The following is an 18,296-nucleotide window of genomic DNA, read 5'->3' on the forward strand; positions in this document are numbered from 1 at the left end:
CCAGAGCCTTCATGATGTTCACGAAGCCTGACTATCTATCCATGGTATCTTTCTGTAGCCTGTACCCATTAACTTGCAAATCTGAAGAGCAACTTTCTTCTTAAATCTCTATCATCTGCCTTAAAGACTTCCCTTTTCCCTATAACTAGGCAGTGGCACACCCTCCCTTCCTGTCTGATTTCTGAACGATAACCTGTAAAGAAATAAGATACTAGGTTCACCAAGAAGCAGTCCAATTTTCATTTTTTGTTGCTTACTTAGTGGTACAACCATCAACTAAGCAGCAGCTACAGATTCTACTGGAACTCTAAGATACATTTCAGAAGTTACCATGTCTGTGAAGTATCTATTGTTCCAGACCACTGAAGAGCTTTTTCTGCCCTAAAAAATGTTTGTGCATTTATACTACAACAGAGGTGAAAAAATAAAATGCATGCCTCTTCTATTCCACCCGGACCATGCACATTAAGAGAAAGAACCTTAGTTCATTTATCTTTGTAGCCCCACTGCCCTTATCCTGCTCAACAAAAGAACTTGTTGACTCAGGAAAACAGAAATATAAGAGTCACAAAATAAGCTCATAAACTTCAGTGAATAAAACTGTTCTTTAAGGGGCGCCTGGGTGGCTCAGTGGGTTAAGCCGCTGCCTTCGGCTCGGGTCGTGATCTCAGGGTCCTGGGATCGAGTCCCACATCAGGCTCTCTGCTCAGCAGGGAGCCTGCTTCCTCCTCTCTCTCTCTGCCTGCCTCTTTGCCTATTTGTGATCTCTCTCTGTCAAATAAATAAATAAAATCTTAAAAAAAAAAAAAAAGTTCTTTAAATTATACGCAGTACTGGGGCACCTGGGTGGCTCAGTGGGTTAAAGCCTCTGCCTTCGGCTCAGGTCATTATCCCAGGGTCCTGGGATGGAGCCCCGTGTTGGGCTCTCTGCTCAGCAGGGAGCCTGCTTCCCTTCCTCTCTCTCTGCCTGCCTTTCTGCCTACTTGTGATTTGTCTGTCAAATAAATAAATAAGATCTTTAAAATAATAATAATAATAATAATAAATAAATTATATGCAGTATCTATACAGAGGATTTATAGAAATATGACATCTTCAAAGGTTTGCCTGTAATGAAAAACTAAAGAACTGTGACAGTTTCCAGATGAGATCAGAGACTAGGAGTTCAGTAACTCGGGGAATAAGCCTGAGGGAAGTGGCAAGGTTTGGAGAGATCATACAAGAATGGGGCAGTCTGAATGGGGAGCATCCAGAGTAAAAAACTTACTGCTTCAGTCTCCAATAACTGGAATTTCCTAAATGAATCTGGCCTACAGAAACAGGCTTAAACACAAGTCAAATTTCTTCTGGTAGTTTCAAGCGTGGCTGCAGTGCTGGTCCTCCACATGCTTTTAAAGTACTATTTTTTATATGAATATATAGGTCCAATAATACATGAGCTTACATCTGGGGGAGTTACATTTCAGTTGACTATGTTTCCTATCAGCATGGAAACTCATGATGGACATAAAATGAATGCTATTCTGACACAGAATCTGCAGGACAGACCATAAAAGGCCAGCAGACAATAAATTAAGTTTTTAGGAGTCCTTATTTATGAAAATAAAACACAGTGATTTGTAAGCTACCTTGATGTCTCTTAATCTCTACTCAAATATACCACAGTAGAATCTGGGGGTTCACATTGTTCACACAGGCACTGCCTTATCTGACTCCAACTGGGTTTCAACCAGTTCCTGACGTTTGCTTTCCCAGTTACAATGCATTACCTAGAAACTCCAGGGTGGACTACTGGTCTCACATATACAGACTGCAATGACTGCTGATCAGTGGCAATAATGCATTCCTAACACTTCTCATCACTTTGACCCACGAAGACTCTCAGACTTCTGGCTTTTCTGTCTTCCTCAGGGTTCTGGGGCCAGTGTTTGACAGAATACAACCAATCTCCCCATCTCCACATCCCTATCCTTCCAATATCACCAGTCTCCAGGACTCCCCCACCAAATATAACAGGAAGGGAATATACTGTACTTAATTTCCACTACACTGTAGTTCATTATTTGATCTTGTTTCCCTTTTCTGTATCTCAAGTGATCCTTGACGTCCAACTACCCACCACCCACCTGCACCCCAAGGATAAAAAGAACCACCTAAATGGAAAAGGCAGAGAGGACCAGGAAGCCACAACAGTTCTAGTCAACGAAAACAAAAAACACCTCAGGGAGACTACCTTTTCTTTCTTTCTTTTTTAAAATCTGACTCTACAGGGGCGTCTGGGTGGCTCAGTTGTTTAAACGTCTGCCTTCGGCTCAGATCATGATCCCAGAGTCCTGGGAGTGAGCCCTGTGGGGGGGTGGGGGGCGCAGAGGGGGGGGGGCGGGGGGGGCAATGGGCCCTGCTCAGTGGGGAGCCTCCTTCTCGCTCTGCCCCCCCTTCTCTATCAAATAAATAAATCCTTAAAAAAATTTGTCTCTATAGGTTTTTTCTAAGTTTTCAATATATTAAAAGAAGAAACTTATGGAGCACAGGAATCCAGAAAACACCCGACAGGGGTTATCATTAGCAAATACATAGAAAAAATAAAAGTAGTACCTCAAATATAAAGAAAATAATTGTTTGGGAATATTTAGCACAGTGGAAAAAAAAATCCCTTAGTAAGATTTGAAGATACCACAGTAACTCAAAACAATACCCTGTGTGTGACTCCAAGATTCATCAAATAATAAAAACAAAATTAACTATAATCAGACATTTCCTACTACCTATCAGATTTAATAAATGCCAATGTTATATATCTGAATCCAAGTTAGATGCCAGATACTACATAGTAACTGAGGGTACAATGATAAACAAGAAGGACTAGGGATCTCTTAGAACCTATAGCAAATCTTAAACATTACTTTTCAGAATCACTCCCCTTACTCCTATACCAATGCCTTAGTTTAGCAGGCCTCATCACCCATTGAGACTATCCCTCAAACTGTTATTACAAACCTAAAACCACATCCATCTAGATGGTAAATTTGGGTATAAGACCCTCTTTCAAATCTGTCAGATTACAGAATTTAAGATTAGTCTTTCTCTCAAAATGGATTCTTCCTCCTTAAACTTAATACCCACCATCCCAAGTGGTCCTTCCTACCTGCTTCACTCCTGGCTGATTCAAGTTCTAAAACAGATCACTGCTCTTGTATTTCAAAATTTTATAGGCTAAATACTCTTTAACATCATATGGCAAAGATGATCACTAACTAATGTTAAGAGAAGCACTCCAAAAATGACATTACTGTTCCTACCACCTCAAAAAAATTATAAAAAGGGAAAAGGAAAGAAGGAAAATGGGAATTATTCCTAAAGCCAATATTCATTTGAATCAAGTTCAGACTTTATTATTTATTTATTAGATTTTATTTTATTTGACAGACAGAGATCACAAGTAGGCAGAGAGGCAGGCAGAAAGAGAGGAAGTTCCCCACTGATCAGATCACAGAGAAGCAGGCTCCCCACTCATCAGAGAGCCCGACCTGGGGCTGAATCCCAGGACCCTGGGATCATGACCTGAGCCGAAGGCAGAGGCTTTAACCCACTGAGCCACCCAGGCACCCCCAGACTTTTTTTAAATATCAATTTCATCAGTCACAATTCATACAAAATTTGGAAACCAATCTATACAGATGCCAAATAACACAATTCTTCACAGCATGTGAGGTAACCAGAGACAGAGGAAAGGAAGGTTAGGATCTGCCATCCCCCAGATCCAGGACTACAAAATAAGAAGTAAAAAGTAATACATAAAAATGCTCTTAAGATGAGGTGACTGGCAGCGACTGGTGGCTCAGTCAGTTAAGCATAACCTTTGGCTGAGCTCATGATCCTGGGGTCCTGGGATGGAGTCCAGCTTCGCCCTCCCTGATCAGCGGGGGAGTCTGCTTCTCCTTCCTCCTCTGCCCCTTCCCCTGGCTTGTACTGTCTAAAATAAATTTTAAAAATCTTTTTAAAAAGAAAAAAGAGGGGCACCTGGGTGGCTCAGTGGGTTAAAGCTCTGCCTTCAGCTCGGGTTGTGATCTCAGGGTCCTGGGATCGAGGCCCGCATTGGGCTCTCTGCTTGGTGGGGAGCCTGCTTCCCCCTCTCTCTCTTGCCTGCCTCTCTGCCGACTTATGAACTGTCTGTCAAATAAATAAATAAAATCTTTTAAAAAAAAAATCTTATATAAAAAAAAAGATAGGGTGCCTGGTTGGCTCAGGTTGATTAAAGAGTGTGACTCTTGGTTTTGGCTCACGATCTTGCAACTCATGGGACTGAGCCCCACATCTGGCTCTGTGCTCAGTGTGGAGTCCTCTTGGGATTCCTCCCTCCCCCTCACCACCTCCTCTCACTCCCTCAAATAAATAAATAAATAAATAAATAAATAAATAAATAAAATCTTAAAAACAAAACAAAAGGATGTTCCAAGGCTGTGTCTGTGAATGGCCCAGCAATCATGAAAACTGAATTATAGAATACAGGCAGGGTTCCTGCTCTTACAGGATCTAGCAGATCTAGCAATGATCACCCCTATATAAGGTTACAAGTAAGTGAGGAGGTGACTGCTGCTGCAAGAAACATAAAGGCAACTCTATGTTTTTACCTGTGTAAGTTTTATTAATACATGGATCATAACAACAGAATGACATTATACAGTGATCAACAACAGGCACTTTTAATTCAAAAAGACAAAAGTTGGGGCGCCTGGTTGGCTCAGTGTGCTAAGCCGCTGACTTTGGCTCAGGTCATGATCTCAGGGTATCTGGGATCGAGTCCCACATTGGGCTCTCTGCTCAGCAGGGAGCCTGCTTCCCTTCCTCTCTCTCTGCCTACTTGTGATCTCTGTCAAATAAATAAATAAAATCTTTAAAAAAAAAAAACAAAAACAAACAAAAATTCTCTGTAATACCCATTTCCTGACTGGTCCCTCACCTGTGTAACATAAAACCATAGGGCTGCTGTTAGAATTAATGACCCTAGCATATTAATTCAGCAGCTCCTTAACTGTTGGAGCTAATGCTAATTTAGATACAACTATACTGTCTGCTGTTATTTAATAAAATTCTGGATCTTGTCTCTTTTTAATCATAACAAGCCCCATAACATGGGTTGCTTGCGTGGTTCAGTGGGTTTAGCCTCTGCCTCCAGCTCAGGTCATGATCTCATGATCCCAGGGTCCTGGGATTGAGCCCCACATTGGGCTCTTTGCTTAGCAGGGAGCCTGCTTCTGCCTCTCTGCCTACTTGTGATCTCACTTTATCAAATAAAATAAAATCTTAAAAAAAAAAAAAGTTAAAAACATCATAACAAGCTCTTTAACAGAACAGATACTCTTCTCTTTTTTTTTAAGATTTTATTTAAGAGAGAGAGGGAGAAAAAGCATGCACACAAGCAGGAGGAGGGACAGAAGGAGAGGGAAAAGCAGACACCCCCCTGAGCAGGGAGCCCCAGTGTGGGACTTGATCCCAGGACCCCAAGATCACGACCTGAGCCAACGGCAGATGCTTAACTGACTGAGCCACCCAGGAACCCCTAGATTTTTTTTTTGTATTTTCTAAGAGGGGGGCATCCAGAATATTAATGAACACTGCCTGAATAAAAAGTCCTTAGTTCCGGGGCGCCTGGGTGGCTCAGTTGGTTAAGCGACTGCCTTCGGCTCAGGTCATGATCTTGGAGTCCTGGGATCAAGTCCCTCATCAGACTCCCTGCTCAGCAAGGAGTCTGCTTCTCCCGCTGATCTCTCTCCTCTCGTGCTTGCTCTCTCTCTCTCTCAAATAAATAAATAAAATCATTAAAAAAAAAAAGTCCTTAGTTCCAAAGAAAGTTAATCTTCCACCAAATTTATAGAATATTAATCCACTGAAGTCTCTACTAGTGGGCATCCCCATATCCTCCAGCCAACAGCTGTTCAAGTGGTATATTGTTTCATCTCCTGTTATAGCCAAGAGCTATGCCTCTAGAAGATTACAGCTTAACTTACGTGATCTAGATTCGATTTCTCCCTCTCCCCATAAAAATGTTTGAACAACTTCACAAAAATGGAACTACAATAATACTAAGCACATGTTCCTACTACTATTACTACTCTACAGGTAAGTCCTTAAAATATACCACTCACAAAAAGCTTACTTCTATTAATTATTTAGTTCCCCAATAATTCCACCAGGTAGGTTACCCACTCTTACTACTTCCATCCTACAGATGGGAAATCTGAGGTAGAGCAAGCAAGTTGCCCAAGTTACTATAGCTACATGTGAATAACTGAGTTCATTGTTAACCTGGGCAGTAAAACTCCACCGTCCACATCATTAACTATGATGATTAATTTCACCTCTTTCTTCATACATAAAAAGGCAGCTATTAGGGAAAGGATTTTCAAAAATGTTTATTTCTTTTGTCACCAGCATTTTTAAAGAGGTAGATTATGTCTTGTGACGTTACTGGAGAGTGATAGAGTTTCACCAAGAAGCTTGGCAATATGCAGCTGAAGAGGACAACGACTGTGCTAACAGCCCAGAAACTAACCCAGGTAGCATGACTCAAAATCGGCACTCTTCTGCCGTTCATGGCACTTCCAGAACTAATCAGTCAAAAATAACTTTAAGACATAAAACCCTGTCTTCATCTTATGCTAACTCTAAAATCAAACACTAGCTTAAAGGGGGATATGACCCAAGTTTTTCCCCATAAACCACTGTTAGGCTTTGGAAGAACGCTGTTTAAGTAGTAATGTCACAACCCACGAGCACACTCTGAACCACAGATTCCTCCATAAAAAGAACTGTGCACAAAAGTCACTGTCATTTGCCAAGAGGGTTCAAATCTTCAAGTCTCACTGAAATTTTCCTTAATTCCGGATTCTTAAATATCATTAGAACTCTTAGGAATTTTGGAAGAAAAGTAATGAATATAATCAGCTCTTTGAGGTAATTTTAGGACCTGGGCCCACAGAAAGGGAATTGCTATCCAATAATTTTAACACCTTGACTCAACTTTATTTTAATCTCCAGTAAAAAAAAAAAATAGTTTTTTTCCCCCTTCTATAAAGAGAAAACTTGTTTTATAAAAGTACTTGGTTGTATATTAATTGGGTATCTCATCCTAAACCTACATTATTCCCCAAAACTCATTTACTAAATAAGCTTTTAGAGTTCTTATATGTTAGGAAGCGCTTTAAGTACTTTACGAGTATCAACTTTAAAAATATAGACAGGACTCATTTAAAACCACAAAATATTTTAGTAATAATATTTTTATATTTGAATTCCTCCATCCCATGAAAAGAAGCACTACAAAGGTTGTTTTTGTCTGTTTTATACACTGCTATATATCCAGTCCCTGAAACAATGCTGATACGAGAAATTTGTGTTTTGTTTTTTAAAAAAAGATCTTATTGGGCGCCTGGGTGGCTCAGTGGGTTAAGCCGCTGCCTTCGGCTCAGGTCATGATCTCAGGGTCCTGGGATCGAGTCCCGCATCGGGTTCTCTGCTCTGCGGGGAGCCTGCTTCCTCCTCTCTCTCTCTCTGCCTGCCTCTCTGCCTACTTGTGATCGCTCTGTGTCAAATGAATAAATAAAATATTTAAAAATAATAATAATAAAATAAAAAAAATTAAAAAAGATCTTATTTATTTGACAGAGAAAGATACAGCAAGAGAGGGACCACATGCAGGGGGAATGGGAGAGGCGGGCTTCCTGCTGAGTGGGCAGGCCGGCGTAGGGCTCCAACCCAGGTCATGACCACAGCAGAAGGCAGACGCTTCACGACTGAGCCATCCAAGCGCCCTGAAATTTGTGTTTCAGATTATAAATACATAGTACCCCACTATGATTGAGTCTTTTTTTTTTTTTTAAGATTTTAAGTAATCTCTACACACAATGTGGGTGGGGCTCAACCAGAGATCAAGCGTCACATGCTCAACTAAGTCAGCCAGGTGCCCCTGAGCCTTTCCTTTCAAATTTCTCTTCCCACCCTATACCTGGAATATGTAAGCCTGTAGCTTACGTACACACTAGAAAGTAAGGTCTATGAAGTAAGTTTATTCACAGCTCTATCTTCATTCAACACCAAAGCTAGGCTCAGTAAGTATCTGATCAGTCAGGGAAGGTTTCATCTGTCACCCCACCACTCCCCGCTGGAGCGTAAACAACAGGAGGGCAGGGACTCTTTCCGGCTATGTTCTAGAACCCAGAAGAGGTACCTAATAAATATTTTACCTTTTTTTTTTTTTTTTTTAAAGATTTTATTTATTTGACAGACAGATCACAAGTAGAGGCAGACAGAGAGAGAGGGGGGGCTCGATCCCAGGACCCTGGGATCATGACCTGAGCCAAAGGCAGAGGCTTAACCCACTGAGCCACCCAGGCACCCCTAAATATTTTACCTTCTTGATTCTGGTTTCCACTCCAAATATTCAAACTGAACCATATCAACACAGCAACATTAAAGTGCCAAAAAGGGAAAATCTACAGAGGAGGTAGGAAAGATAACAGAATCTTTCCCTAAGAGGTCAATATTCTTTACTATGTAGCAAATAAATTAATTAGTTAAATTTAAAAATTAAGGGCTTTCATTTATGAATATGACCTCAGTCTCCCCACTCCCTATTCATCTCCTTTTTTTTTTTTAAAGGGGAAACATTTCTTTTCTTTATTCTTCTTCTTTTTTTTTTTTTTTTTAAAGATTTTATGTATTTATTTGAGAGAGAGAGAGAGAGAGCATGAGAGAGAGCATGAGAGAGAAGGTCAGAGGGAGAAGCAGACTCCCCGTGGAGCTGGGAGCCCGATGCGGGACTCAATCCCGGGACTCCGGGATCATGACCTGAGCCAAAGGCAGTCGACCAACCAACTGAGCCACCCAGGCGTCCCTCATCTCCTTTTTTGAAAGTAGGCTCCATGCCCAGTGTAGAGCCCAACACGGCACCTGAACTCACGACCTTAAGATCAAAACCTCAGCTGCTGAGATCAAGAATCAGATGCTTAACTGACTGAGCCACCCAGGCGCATCTCCTCCCACTGTCTTTAATTTCACCCCTGAACTCTCTCATCATCATGATTCTCAGGAACACAAAGTCCCAATGCCTACTCAGTAATTGAGCTTACAGAGAGCTTGCTCTTAACTGCTTGTGAAAATCTTAACCATCTTCAATATCACCTTCCAAGCAAAGTCATCTTTTTCATTCAACAAATATTTACTAACTATATGACAGGTGCTGGCAATTATAGGGATACCACTTCAAAAAATAAAGAAATAGGTATGTAGGAAAAATATGAAGGAATACACATCAAATACAGAGTTATAACATCTTAATTTTATACATCAAGAACACACTTTAAAAGTTCTGAAAAATGTGTTTGGTGTGTGTTAGTTAATAAAGCTAAAAGAGTAGGCTTTTTGAAAAAGAAAAGCCTTTCCAACAATGACCAAAATTATGTTAACTAAACACTTGGAATGTCAGTTGAGGTTTCTGAGTAAATGAATGCATCTTAATGTCCATCAACTAACGAGAAAAAATAACATTTAATAAATCTTTTAGAATAAATACCTCTTTAAAATCAGGGATATTCCAAGTAGTGGAAATACGTGATCTCTCTCTGAAGATTGTATAGAGCCAGCTAGCTCAAAACTATATTTTTACAAGTATGCTATGAAGGGTAAAGTGGGCTTAGAAAGGAATTAAAAATTCTCTAGGATTTGTGAAAATATTCCAATACTTCTAATACCGAGAAAACAGGAATTAGCTAGCAATCAGCTGGAACAAACTGAAGGTATACACTATCACTGAACTGTGAAAAAATGGTTTTACTTAAAATTAATCTAAGAGCTTCATAAAATTTGTGCCAACACAGATCCTTGGCATATATGTGAGAAATGGTACACCATGGAAGAAGATTAAGCAGGAACGGTAAAGAATAGATGAGAAACTGACCTCAAGCCCTCCCTCCATCATGGGAACAATCAAAAACATCCTGACCATGCATACAAACCCAAACTACACTTACCTTAATGGGCTGAGGGCCTCTCAATGCCGTCTGTCCTCCCATCTGAGGAGATCCTTGCTGCAATGGCTCGGGCATTAAATTGCCAGCATTTCCCATGCCTGGGTTTGGGTACTGCATATTAGGTCGCCCCCGGCCTGCTCCAATTGAACCGTTCATGACTTGATTAGGCATCATCCCCTGTCCATTGCCTGCATTCAACATTCCAGGATTCATGCCAGCATTCATCCCTGTGTTCATTCCCAGGGCAGGCTGATTTACTGGACTGTTCATCATACCTGCTGCAGATGGCGTAGGACCCTGATTTGGTCCACTAGTGCCCATCCCCATGTTGGGAGAAGTCAAGCCTGCCTGTGCCATTGGGCTTTTAACCATGCTATTTATCAAACCTAATCCAGGACTGTTCTGTTGGGGCTGGCTGGCCATGCCTTGGCCTGGGCCACCAACCCCCATATTGAGGTTAGGGGAACTACCAGACCGTAGCAATTCTGACAGCTGTTTATGTTTAGAGGCTGCATCTTGTACTATGCCAAGACTTGTCTGAAGCTGATTAATATCACCACCATTGGTCAGTCCCAATTCTGTAGAGTTGATTAATTCATCTGGTAAGTCATGCTCCAAGTCAAATAGAGAGCCAAAATCTAAAAGCAAAGAGAAAAGATAGTTAGTCTGACCATCAAAATCACAAATTTCTCTGTTTAGTTCTTGATAAGCATTAAATATTTCCAAACTTCAATCCATGGGATACCACATGTATTATAGTCTTTCATATTATGCTAAAAATTTTTACATATGTATTTAAAAACTAGAAAATATTTGGCTATGCCAACAAGTTTAAACACCTATGAACTGTACCTAAAGTAGGACCAAAGGAAAAAGGATTAAATGTTAGCACAACCCCATTACATGAGCTGCCCAGTTCGTACTGCTGTTCATGAAAAAAAAGATACACAACCATTCAATATTCCAGAATTCCTTAAAGAGGTTAAAATAACTTATCTATACACAAACTAAGTTCAGAATGAAATACAAGACTTAAAATATTATAATAATAAAGACAACTGATGGTTTCTCAGCCTTTTGGCTAAGATCAAGTGAAGACAACTGACAGAAAGATTTATCATTCCAAGAACTTTAACCGTGAACTCCATGACAGGGGCTATCTACCATTCCTTACTAAGTGCCTATCAAAGTGGCTGCCATCAAAGTGCCTGATCTGAGTGAATTCACTTTCACCTGACCTCAGCCTACAGATAGCTTTCCTTAACCAAAATCTCACTGGAATAGGATATAAAACCATGCCTACCTAGTTCCTTCAACAACATACAAATCACCCCAATCCCCCCAAAAAGAGAATGCAAGTTATGGATTAACTCAGGGTTTCTCAAATCTTGGCACTATTGGGTATTTAATAATTAGATACACTTGAATCAACTGATTATACTATTAAAAGATAGTCCATCCCTTGAAGACAAAATACCACTTAGTAATGATCTACTTGGGTCCAATTTAATCTTGTTTCCGAAGCCCAACTCTTCCTCTATGTGCCCTTTCTGTTCTTAAGAGCATTCTATCATGGCACTGAAATTATCTGTGTGTCTGTCTCTCTCCCCTCCTCCATGCTACCTCTTCCTACCACCACCCCCCCCTCACCCTACCCCTGCATCCAGACTCTGTATTTGGGAAGGACAAGTTTCACCACTCACACACCAACTCCCTAATGTCCAACACACTTAAGCATCTGTTCATACTGTAATTGCTCTGAATTGGGAAACCTAGGTGGATCAGTTGGTTAAGCATCCACCTTCAGTTCAGGTCATGCTCTAAGGGATGGAGCCCCACATGGGCTCCCTGCTCAGTGGGGAGCCTTCTTCTCTCTCTTCCTCTGCCACTCCCCCTGCTTGTGCTCTCTCATTCTGTCATATAAAAAAATAAAATCTATTAAAAAAAAAAAGAGAGAATGGGAGTTCTAATACACACACACACAATTTGCTCTGTATTACATCCCAGGATCTCTGGGCATGATTCAGAGTCCAGATTTTTACAGTATTCTTTCCTTTTGAAAAATCATTTTGTGCTCCTACAAAATGTATCTTAGGCATTTTGGAATACAAATAAAGTCTCGAGTAAAATTTCCCTTCGGCACAGGATCCTGGGATAGAGTCCCACAACAGGCTCCCTTACTCAGTGGGGAGACTGCTTCCCCCTCAGCCTGCCACTCCTCCTGTTTTGTGCTCTCTCTGACAAATAAATAAGTAAAATCTTAAAAGAAAAAAATTTTTTTTTCTGAATCACTACTGAAAAAACAACTGCTTAATATGTGGATATATTTCCTTCACTGTTTCCACTTACATAATTCACTAAACTAAAATTATACATATTTTATGAACAATTTTGCATTCTACTTTTCCCCTACGGTATACAAGGATATATCCCATCATTTGCATAGTTTGCGTTGAGCATTTAAGTAAAAAAAAACTCTGCTCATTTAGAAATTTTATTTTTTTAAGATTTTTTATTTATTCATTTGACAAACAGAGATCACAAGTAGGCAGAGAGGCAGGCAGAGAGAGAGAGAGAGAGAGAGGGAAGCAGGCTCCCTGCTGAGCAGAGAGGCCAAATGTGGGACTCGATCCCAGGACCCTGAGATCATGACCTGAGCAGAGGCTTTAACCCACTAAGCCACCCAGGCGCCCCGTCATTTAGAAATCTGAAAAGCATACATATACGTAAGTGACAAGAGGAAATCACAAAAGGAAAGTAACAATACATTTCAAAACTTAAGTAAAAAGTAAAGATAAAAATTGAGTTAAGTAGCCAAGTTATATTAGAAAAAAATAGTAGCAAGATAATCAAAGATAAAAGTAACTATCAAAAGAAGAGAAAAACATGGGGCGCCTGGGTGGCTCAGTGGGTTAAAGCCTCTGCCTTCGGCTCAGGTCATGATCCCAGGGTCCTGGGATTGAGCCCCGCATCCGGCTGGCTCTCTGCTCCGGGTGCGGAGTTTCTGGAAGGTTAAGGAAGAAAGAAAAAAACAGAAAGCAATACAGCTAATCAGCCTCACACAAAAAAATTAGAGACAAAAATGGATACGTTCCTGAGAAAATATTAATGAAACCTTAATCAAACAGAAATTCTGTAGGGTAAACATCCCAGTTTCTGCAAAAAAAAAATCAATGACATAAAAAGACAAATATAAGGGAATGGGAGTTGTTATTAGAGAGATCCAACAACTAGATATACCTTGTTTGGAACCTGCAAACCAACTATAAGAAAACCCATTTTTAAGAAGAGAATCAGGAAGGGGCACCTGGATGGCTCAGTCAGATGACATCGACTCTTGGTTTTGGCTCTGGTCATGATCTCAGGGTCACCGGACTGAGCCCCGAGTTGGGCTCTGCGCTCAGCAGGAAGTCCGTTTGAGATTCTCCTCTCCTTCTGCCCCTCCCCAGGCGCCTCTCTCTCTCTCAAATAAATAAATAAATAAATAAATTTTAAAGATCAGTAAAATTAAATATGACTGAGTGGTGGGTAATATTAAATTATTGATTTTGGTGGGTGTGGTAATAGCATAGTTACTATGTTAAAACAAATCCTTTAAACTAAGAGATACATAAGAAGTATTTCTGGTGAAACGACTGGTCTGGGATTTGCTAGAAACACTCCAGCAAAAAAGGAAAGTAGCGGAGCATGTATGTGTATGCAAAAATAACTTGAAGTAACAGGCACATGGGAATTCCTTTTAACTATTCTATTAAGTTGAAATTTCCCATTTAAATAAGTTTTAAAAAAGGAGACACAGAAAGTCTGAATAATCCTAAAATACAATTAGGGATCCTCCCTGTCCCGATGCCCCTCCCCTTGTTCCTCTGCACTCTCCCTCTCTCTCTCAAATGAATTAATCTTGAAAGAAAGAAAGAGAGAAAGAGTGAGTCTCTGTCTTAATCATTGGTTTATCTTCCCATGAGGAAAACACCATATCTAAATGGCATTTCCCACTGAACTTTTTTTTTGAAGATTTTTTTTTTTTTTTTTTTTTTTGAGAGAGGGAAAGACAGTGTGAGAGAGAGAGGGGATGAGAGGAGAGAAGGTCTGAGGGAGAAGCAGACTCCCCATGGAGCTGGGAGCCCAAGGTGGGACTTGATCCCGCGACTCCAGGATCATGACCTGATGAGTGGAAGACAGTTGCCCAACTGAGCCACCCAGGCACCCCCCCTCACTGAACTTTCCAAGTAAAAGTTCAACCTCATACACACTTCTAGAAAACAGAATACTCTAAAAATCACATGGCCAGTACAAGAAAAGAAAATCATGAACGTAAGAAGCAAAAACTCAAAACAAAAACCCCAAAACAAAACAAAACCCTGCAAGTCAAATTCATCAGTGTCTTAAAATGCACTGTAATGATCAAGTTGGGATAATGTCAGGAATCCAGGGTGGAGGGATCTGCATTAGAAGCCTAGAATATCTATAAACGCCATCCACTGTATTAACAAAGGAGAATGGAAATGTAAGGTTCATCTCAATAGCTGAAAGAAAAACACTGTATAAAATTCAATACCCAGGGGCACCTGGGTGGCTCATGGTTAAGCCGCTGCCTTCGGCTCAGGTCATGATCTCAGGGTCCTGGGATGGAGTCGCCTGTCCGGCTCTCTGCTCAGCAGGGAGCCTGCTTCTCTCTTTCTCTCTCTCTCTCTGCCTGCCTCTCTGTCTACTTGTGATCTCTCTCTGTGTGTGTCAAATAAATAAATAAATAAATCTTTAAAAAAATTTCAATATCCAGTCACACCCAACAAAAAACTACAGCAATCAAGAAAGTGATGTGAACTTCCTTAAAGTGATTAAAAAAAAAAAAAAAAGGTTCCTTCCAAAACCCAGAAACTGACAACAAATAATGCATTAACGGACCAACATCAAAGTCTCTAGCATCAGAACAAGACAAAGATAACCATGACAAACACTTCTAATTCAATGTTGTATTGGACAATCCAGCCAAAGGAATAATACAAGAAAAATTACACATTCAGTGCAATGCCAATCAAAATCTTAACAGTTTTTCAGGGAACCTGACAAGAGGATTCTGAAGAACACACAGAAGAGCCTAGTTTCCACCTCTATATAACAAAGTACCTACTTCATAAGTTAATTTGTAGAATAGTGCCTGACACATATTAAGCACCATAAAAATGTTTTATCTATTATTAGTCAATGGACTCATTACCCGATTAGGAGACAAACAATCTTGTAAGAAGGAGAACAAACTTTTATCAGGCACTTTCAACAAGGGACTGTTCCGGGCACTTCAAGAATTGTATTATTCCCACTAACCCTTCTCAATAGTATCTGTAGTAGATAAGAGCCACACACACAGAATTCACTGAGAAGTCAACTTTAGGAATATGGAAGTCCCCCTGGAGACCCTAGAATCTTGAGGATTTTAATTTAACCTGCATTATAGCCACAAATATGCTCCATCTGATTGCTCCTTCATGTTTATGCAAAACATTTCCCATCACATTAAAAAGTTTAGCTCCATCAGGAAGCCAGACAGGAGGGTTTACATGGATAGACCCTGAAAATAAAAGTTTTGGTTTTTTTGTTAATGGCAATCCAGTATTTTCAATAGACCTAAAATGCAGTTACTACTATAAGAGATCCACTCAGGTTCCAACTCAAAGATTGATCCCAATATTCCTGTTTCCCAAGATGGCTCTCAATGTCAACTAGGCACTCCCTTCTACCTTTTGTTATGGCTAAATGTTTGTATGCATCTTACTCCATTACCAAATTATGAGTATCTGAAGGATAAGGGTTGCATTTTTTAATTATTTATTTATTTATTTGACAGAGAGAGAGAGAGCGAGCGAGATCACAGGTAGGCAGAGAGGCTGGCAGAGAGAGAGAGAGAGATCACAGGTAGGCAGAGAGGCTGGCAGAGAGAGAGAGAGAGAGAGAGAGAGAGAGAGGGAAGGAGGCTCCCTGCTGAGCAGAGAGCCCGACGCGGGACTCGATCCCAGGACCCTGAGACCATGACCTGAGCCGAAGGCAGCGGCTTAACCCACTGAGCCACCCAGGCGCCCCGCATTTATTTTTTTAAAAGATTTGAGAGGCAGCTCGCATATGTGCACAGGGGAGGGGCACAGACAAAGATTCTCAAGCAGACTCTCTGCTGAGCAGGGAAGCAGGATGTGGGACTCAACCCCACAACCCCAAGATCATGACCTGAGCAGAAATCAAGAGTTGGACGTTTAACTGACTGAACTACCCAGGCATCCCAAGGGTTGCATTTAATAAATATTTACATTTCTCACACGATCTACCATATGCTCACAGAATTAAATAATGTTTTACAGCAATTCTAAAATTGCATACTGTATTTATATTTGATTGGTATTTAAACTTTATAAGAGTTCTCTTACCTCTTCTTAAAACATTTTTTTTAAAGATTTTATCTATTTATTTGACAGACAGAGATTACAAATAGGCAGAGAGGAAGGCAGAGAAAGAGGAAGGGAAGCAGGCTCCCCACTGACTGGAGAGCCCAATGCAGGACTCCATGCCAGGACCCTGAGATCATGACCTGAGCCGAAGGCAGAGGCTTAACCCACTAAGCCACCCAGGCGCCCCTACTTAAAACATTTCAACAGCTATACTAACTTGGAAGACTACATAAAAAAGTCATATATTCTTTGATCAAACAGACCCTATTATTTCATCTAATATCCTTAACACTCACATTATTACCCCTAAGCTACTTTGTGCCTCAAAGCTCTGGACATTTATGATTCCTAAATGCCATCAGCTATCACTGTTATCTATACCTTGGCACTGCACAGGGAGTCTAAACCCAAATCTATAAGCTGACCTCATTTAGAAACTGTGAGCTCAACTCACCCTTCCATCAAGATACAGTTAAACTTTCTCTACTTCCTTCATGGAGTTTTATTATTGTTGTTCTGTTTTTAGGGACAGGAACAGTGTTTACTGAAAAAGGTAAACTACACAGAAGATTCTGACGTCCCTGGCTAAGTGACAGAGAATCTGAACGCCTGATGAGAAATTTCAGAACCTTCTGTCCAGAGGGATGGGCCAGGATAACTTCCAGTGTGAGTCCTTAGCTACAATTTTGTCCTAGACAACAAATGAAACCCTTGGTCTAAAACTAGTAGAAAAGCAGTCCCAAACTAAAAGCAAAATGTATGAAGATGCAAGGGAAAAAAATAATTAAAAAATTTTTAATGTCACATTTAGGAAATCCTACAGGATGGTGAGTTTTAGTATTGACCAGCCTCAATTTCATGCTTGTTACTTAGCTTTTCAAATTCTTCCTCTTCCTTCAAAGAAAGGGGAAACAATGAAGGTTCAAATAAATCATCTTCTCAGACCCCTATCTCAACTTGCCCTTCATAGTAATTAGTTCACATTTGCTGAATAAAATTCAGATGTTCAACAAACATGAGAAACCTAGAAGATCCCCTAAGCTAAGAGTTTGGAATTTTTATTATAAAGAGAAAATTGGTCTACTGAAGAACGTTAAGCAATAATAGGATATGAACAAATCTGTATTTCTTAGAGCCCACTCAGGCAAACAAGATAAAGAATGAACTGGACGGACGTGTTGGAGTCAGAGACTGGTTAGGGGACTGCTGCTGGAGAAGTGACAAAAACTAGCAGTTGATCCTGGAACAGATGTATTAGATGAGCACAGGCAGGCACCAAAATGTCAATCAAAAGAACTCTTTCTGACTACAGGTGGCGGGTTAAGAAAAAAGACAAGGATGACTCCTAAGTTTCTGGGCTGCATGACTTAAGAGTATATAGTGGTTCTGCTATCCAGATGGGATATCTAGAGGAATACACGATGATGTAAGAAAAAAGTCACCACTGGACATTAGGGGGACCATGAGATATACAAGTGTTTAAGGGACAATAATCTTAAACCATCAAAGGATGTTAAAACCCAATATTCCCCAGCCCATCCACCAGGAATACTGTCCTGGAAACCAGGTTCCAAGAAAGAAATGTTAGTGATGTCCCATGCTCCAGAGAGAATTGACTAAATGTAGATACTAGGAAATATTTACTAATCCATGTAAGAGTGGTTCACTGGAGTTGTGAACAGCAAATGCCAGACTGCAGCGGACTGAGGGGTAGGAGGTAAGAAAGGAAAAGACAGCAAGTATCTTTTCTAGATATTAAAGCAAGCTCCTAAATATTTGCTTAATTGCCTCCCTTCTCTATGGCTAGAAATTTATAAATCTAAATATGGTT

At 40.4% G+C, this 18,296-nt stretch overlaps 1 protein-coding gene across 1 annotated transcript in view; it reads right to left on the minus strand.

The window, feature by feature from the left end:
* Window positions 1–18,296, minus strand: part of EP300 (E1A binding protein p300) — an 81,340-nt gene that overhangs the window by 50,818 nt on the left and 12,226 nt on the right. Inside the window, exon 2 of the mRNA XM_032346158.1 lies at window positions 10,029–10,666. Within this exon, the coding sequence (XP_032202049.1) occupies window positions 10,029–10,666 (638 nt within the window). The remainder of the gene's footprint in view (window positions 1–10,028; window positions 10,667–18,296) is intronic.

This window comes from Mustela erminea, chromosome 6 (assembly GCF_009829155.1).
Source record: "Mustela erminea isolate mMusErm1 chromosome 6, mMusErm1.Pri, whole genome shotgun sequence".
Classification (NCBI taxonomy): Eukaryota; Metazoa; Chordata; class Mammalia; order Carnivora; family Mustelidae; genus Mustela; species Mustela erminea.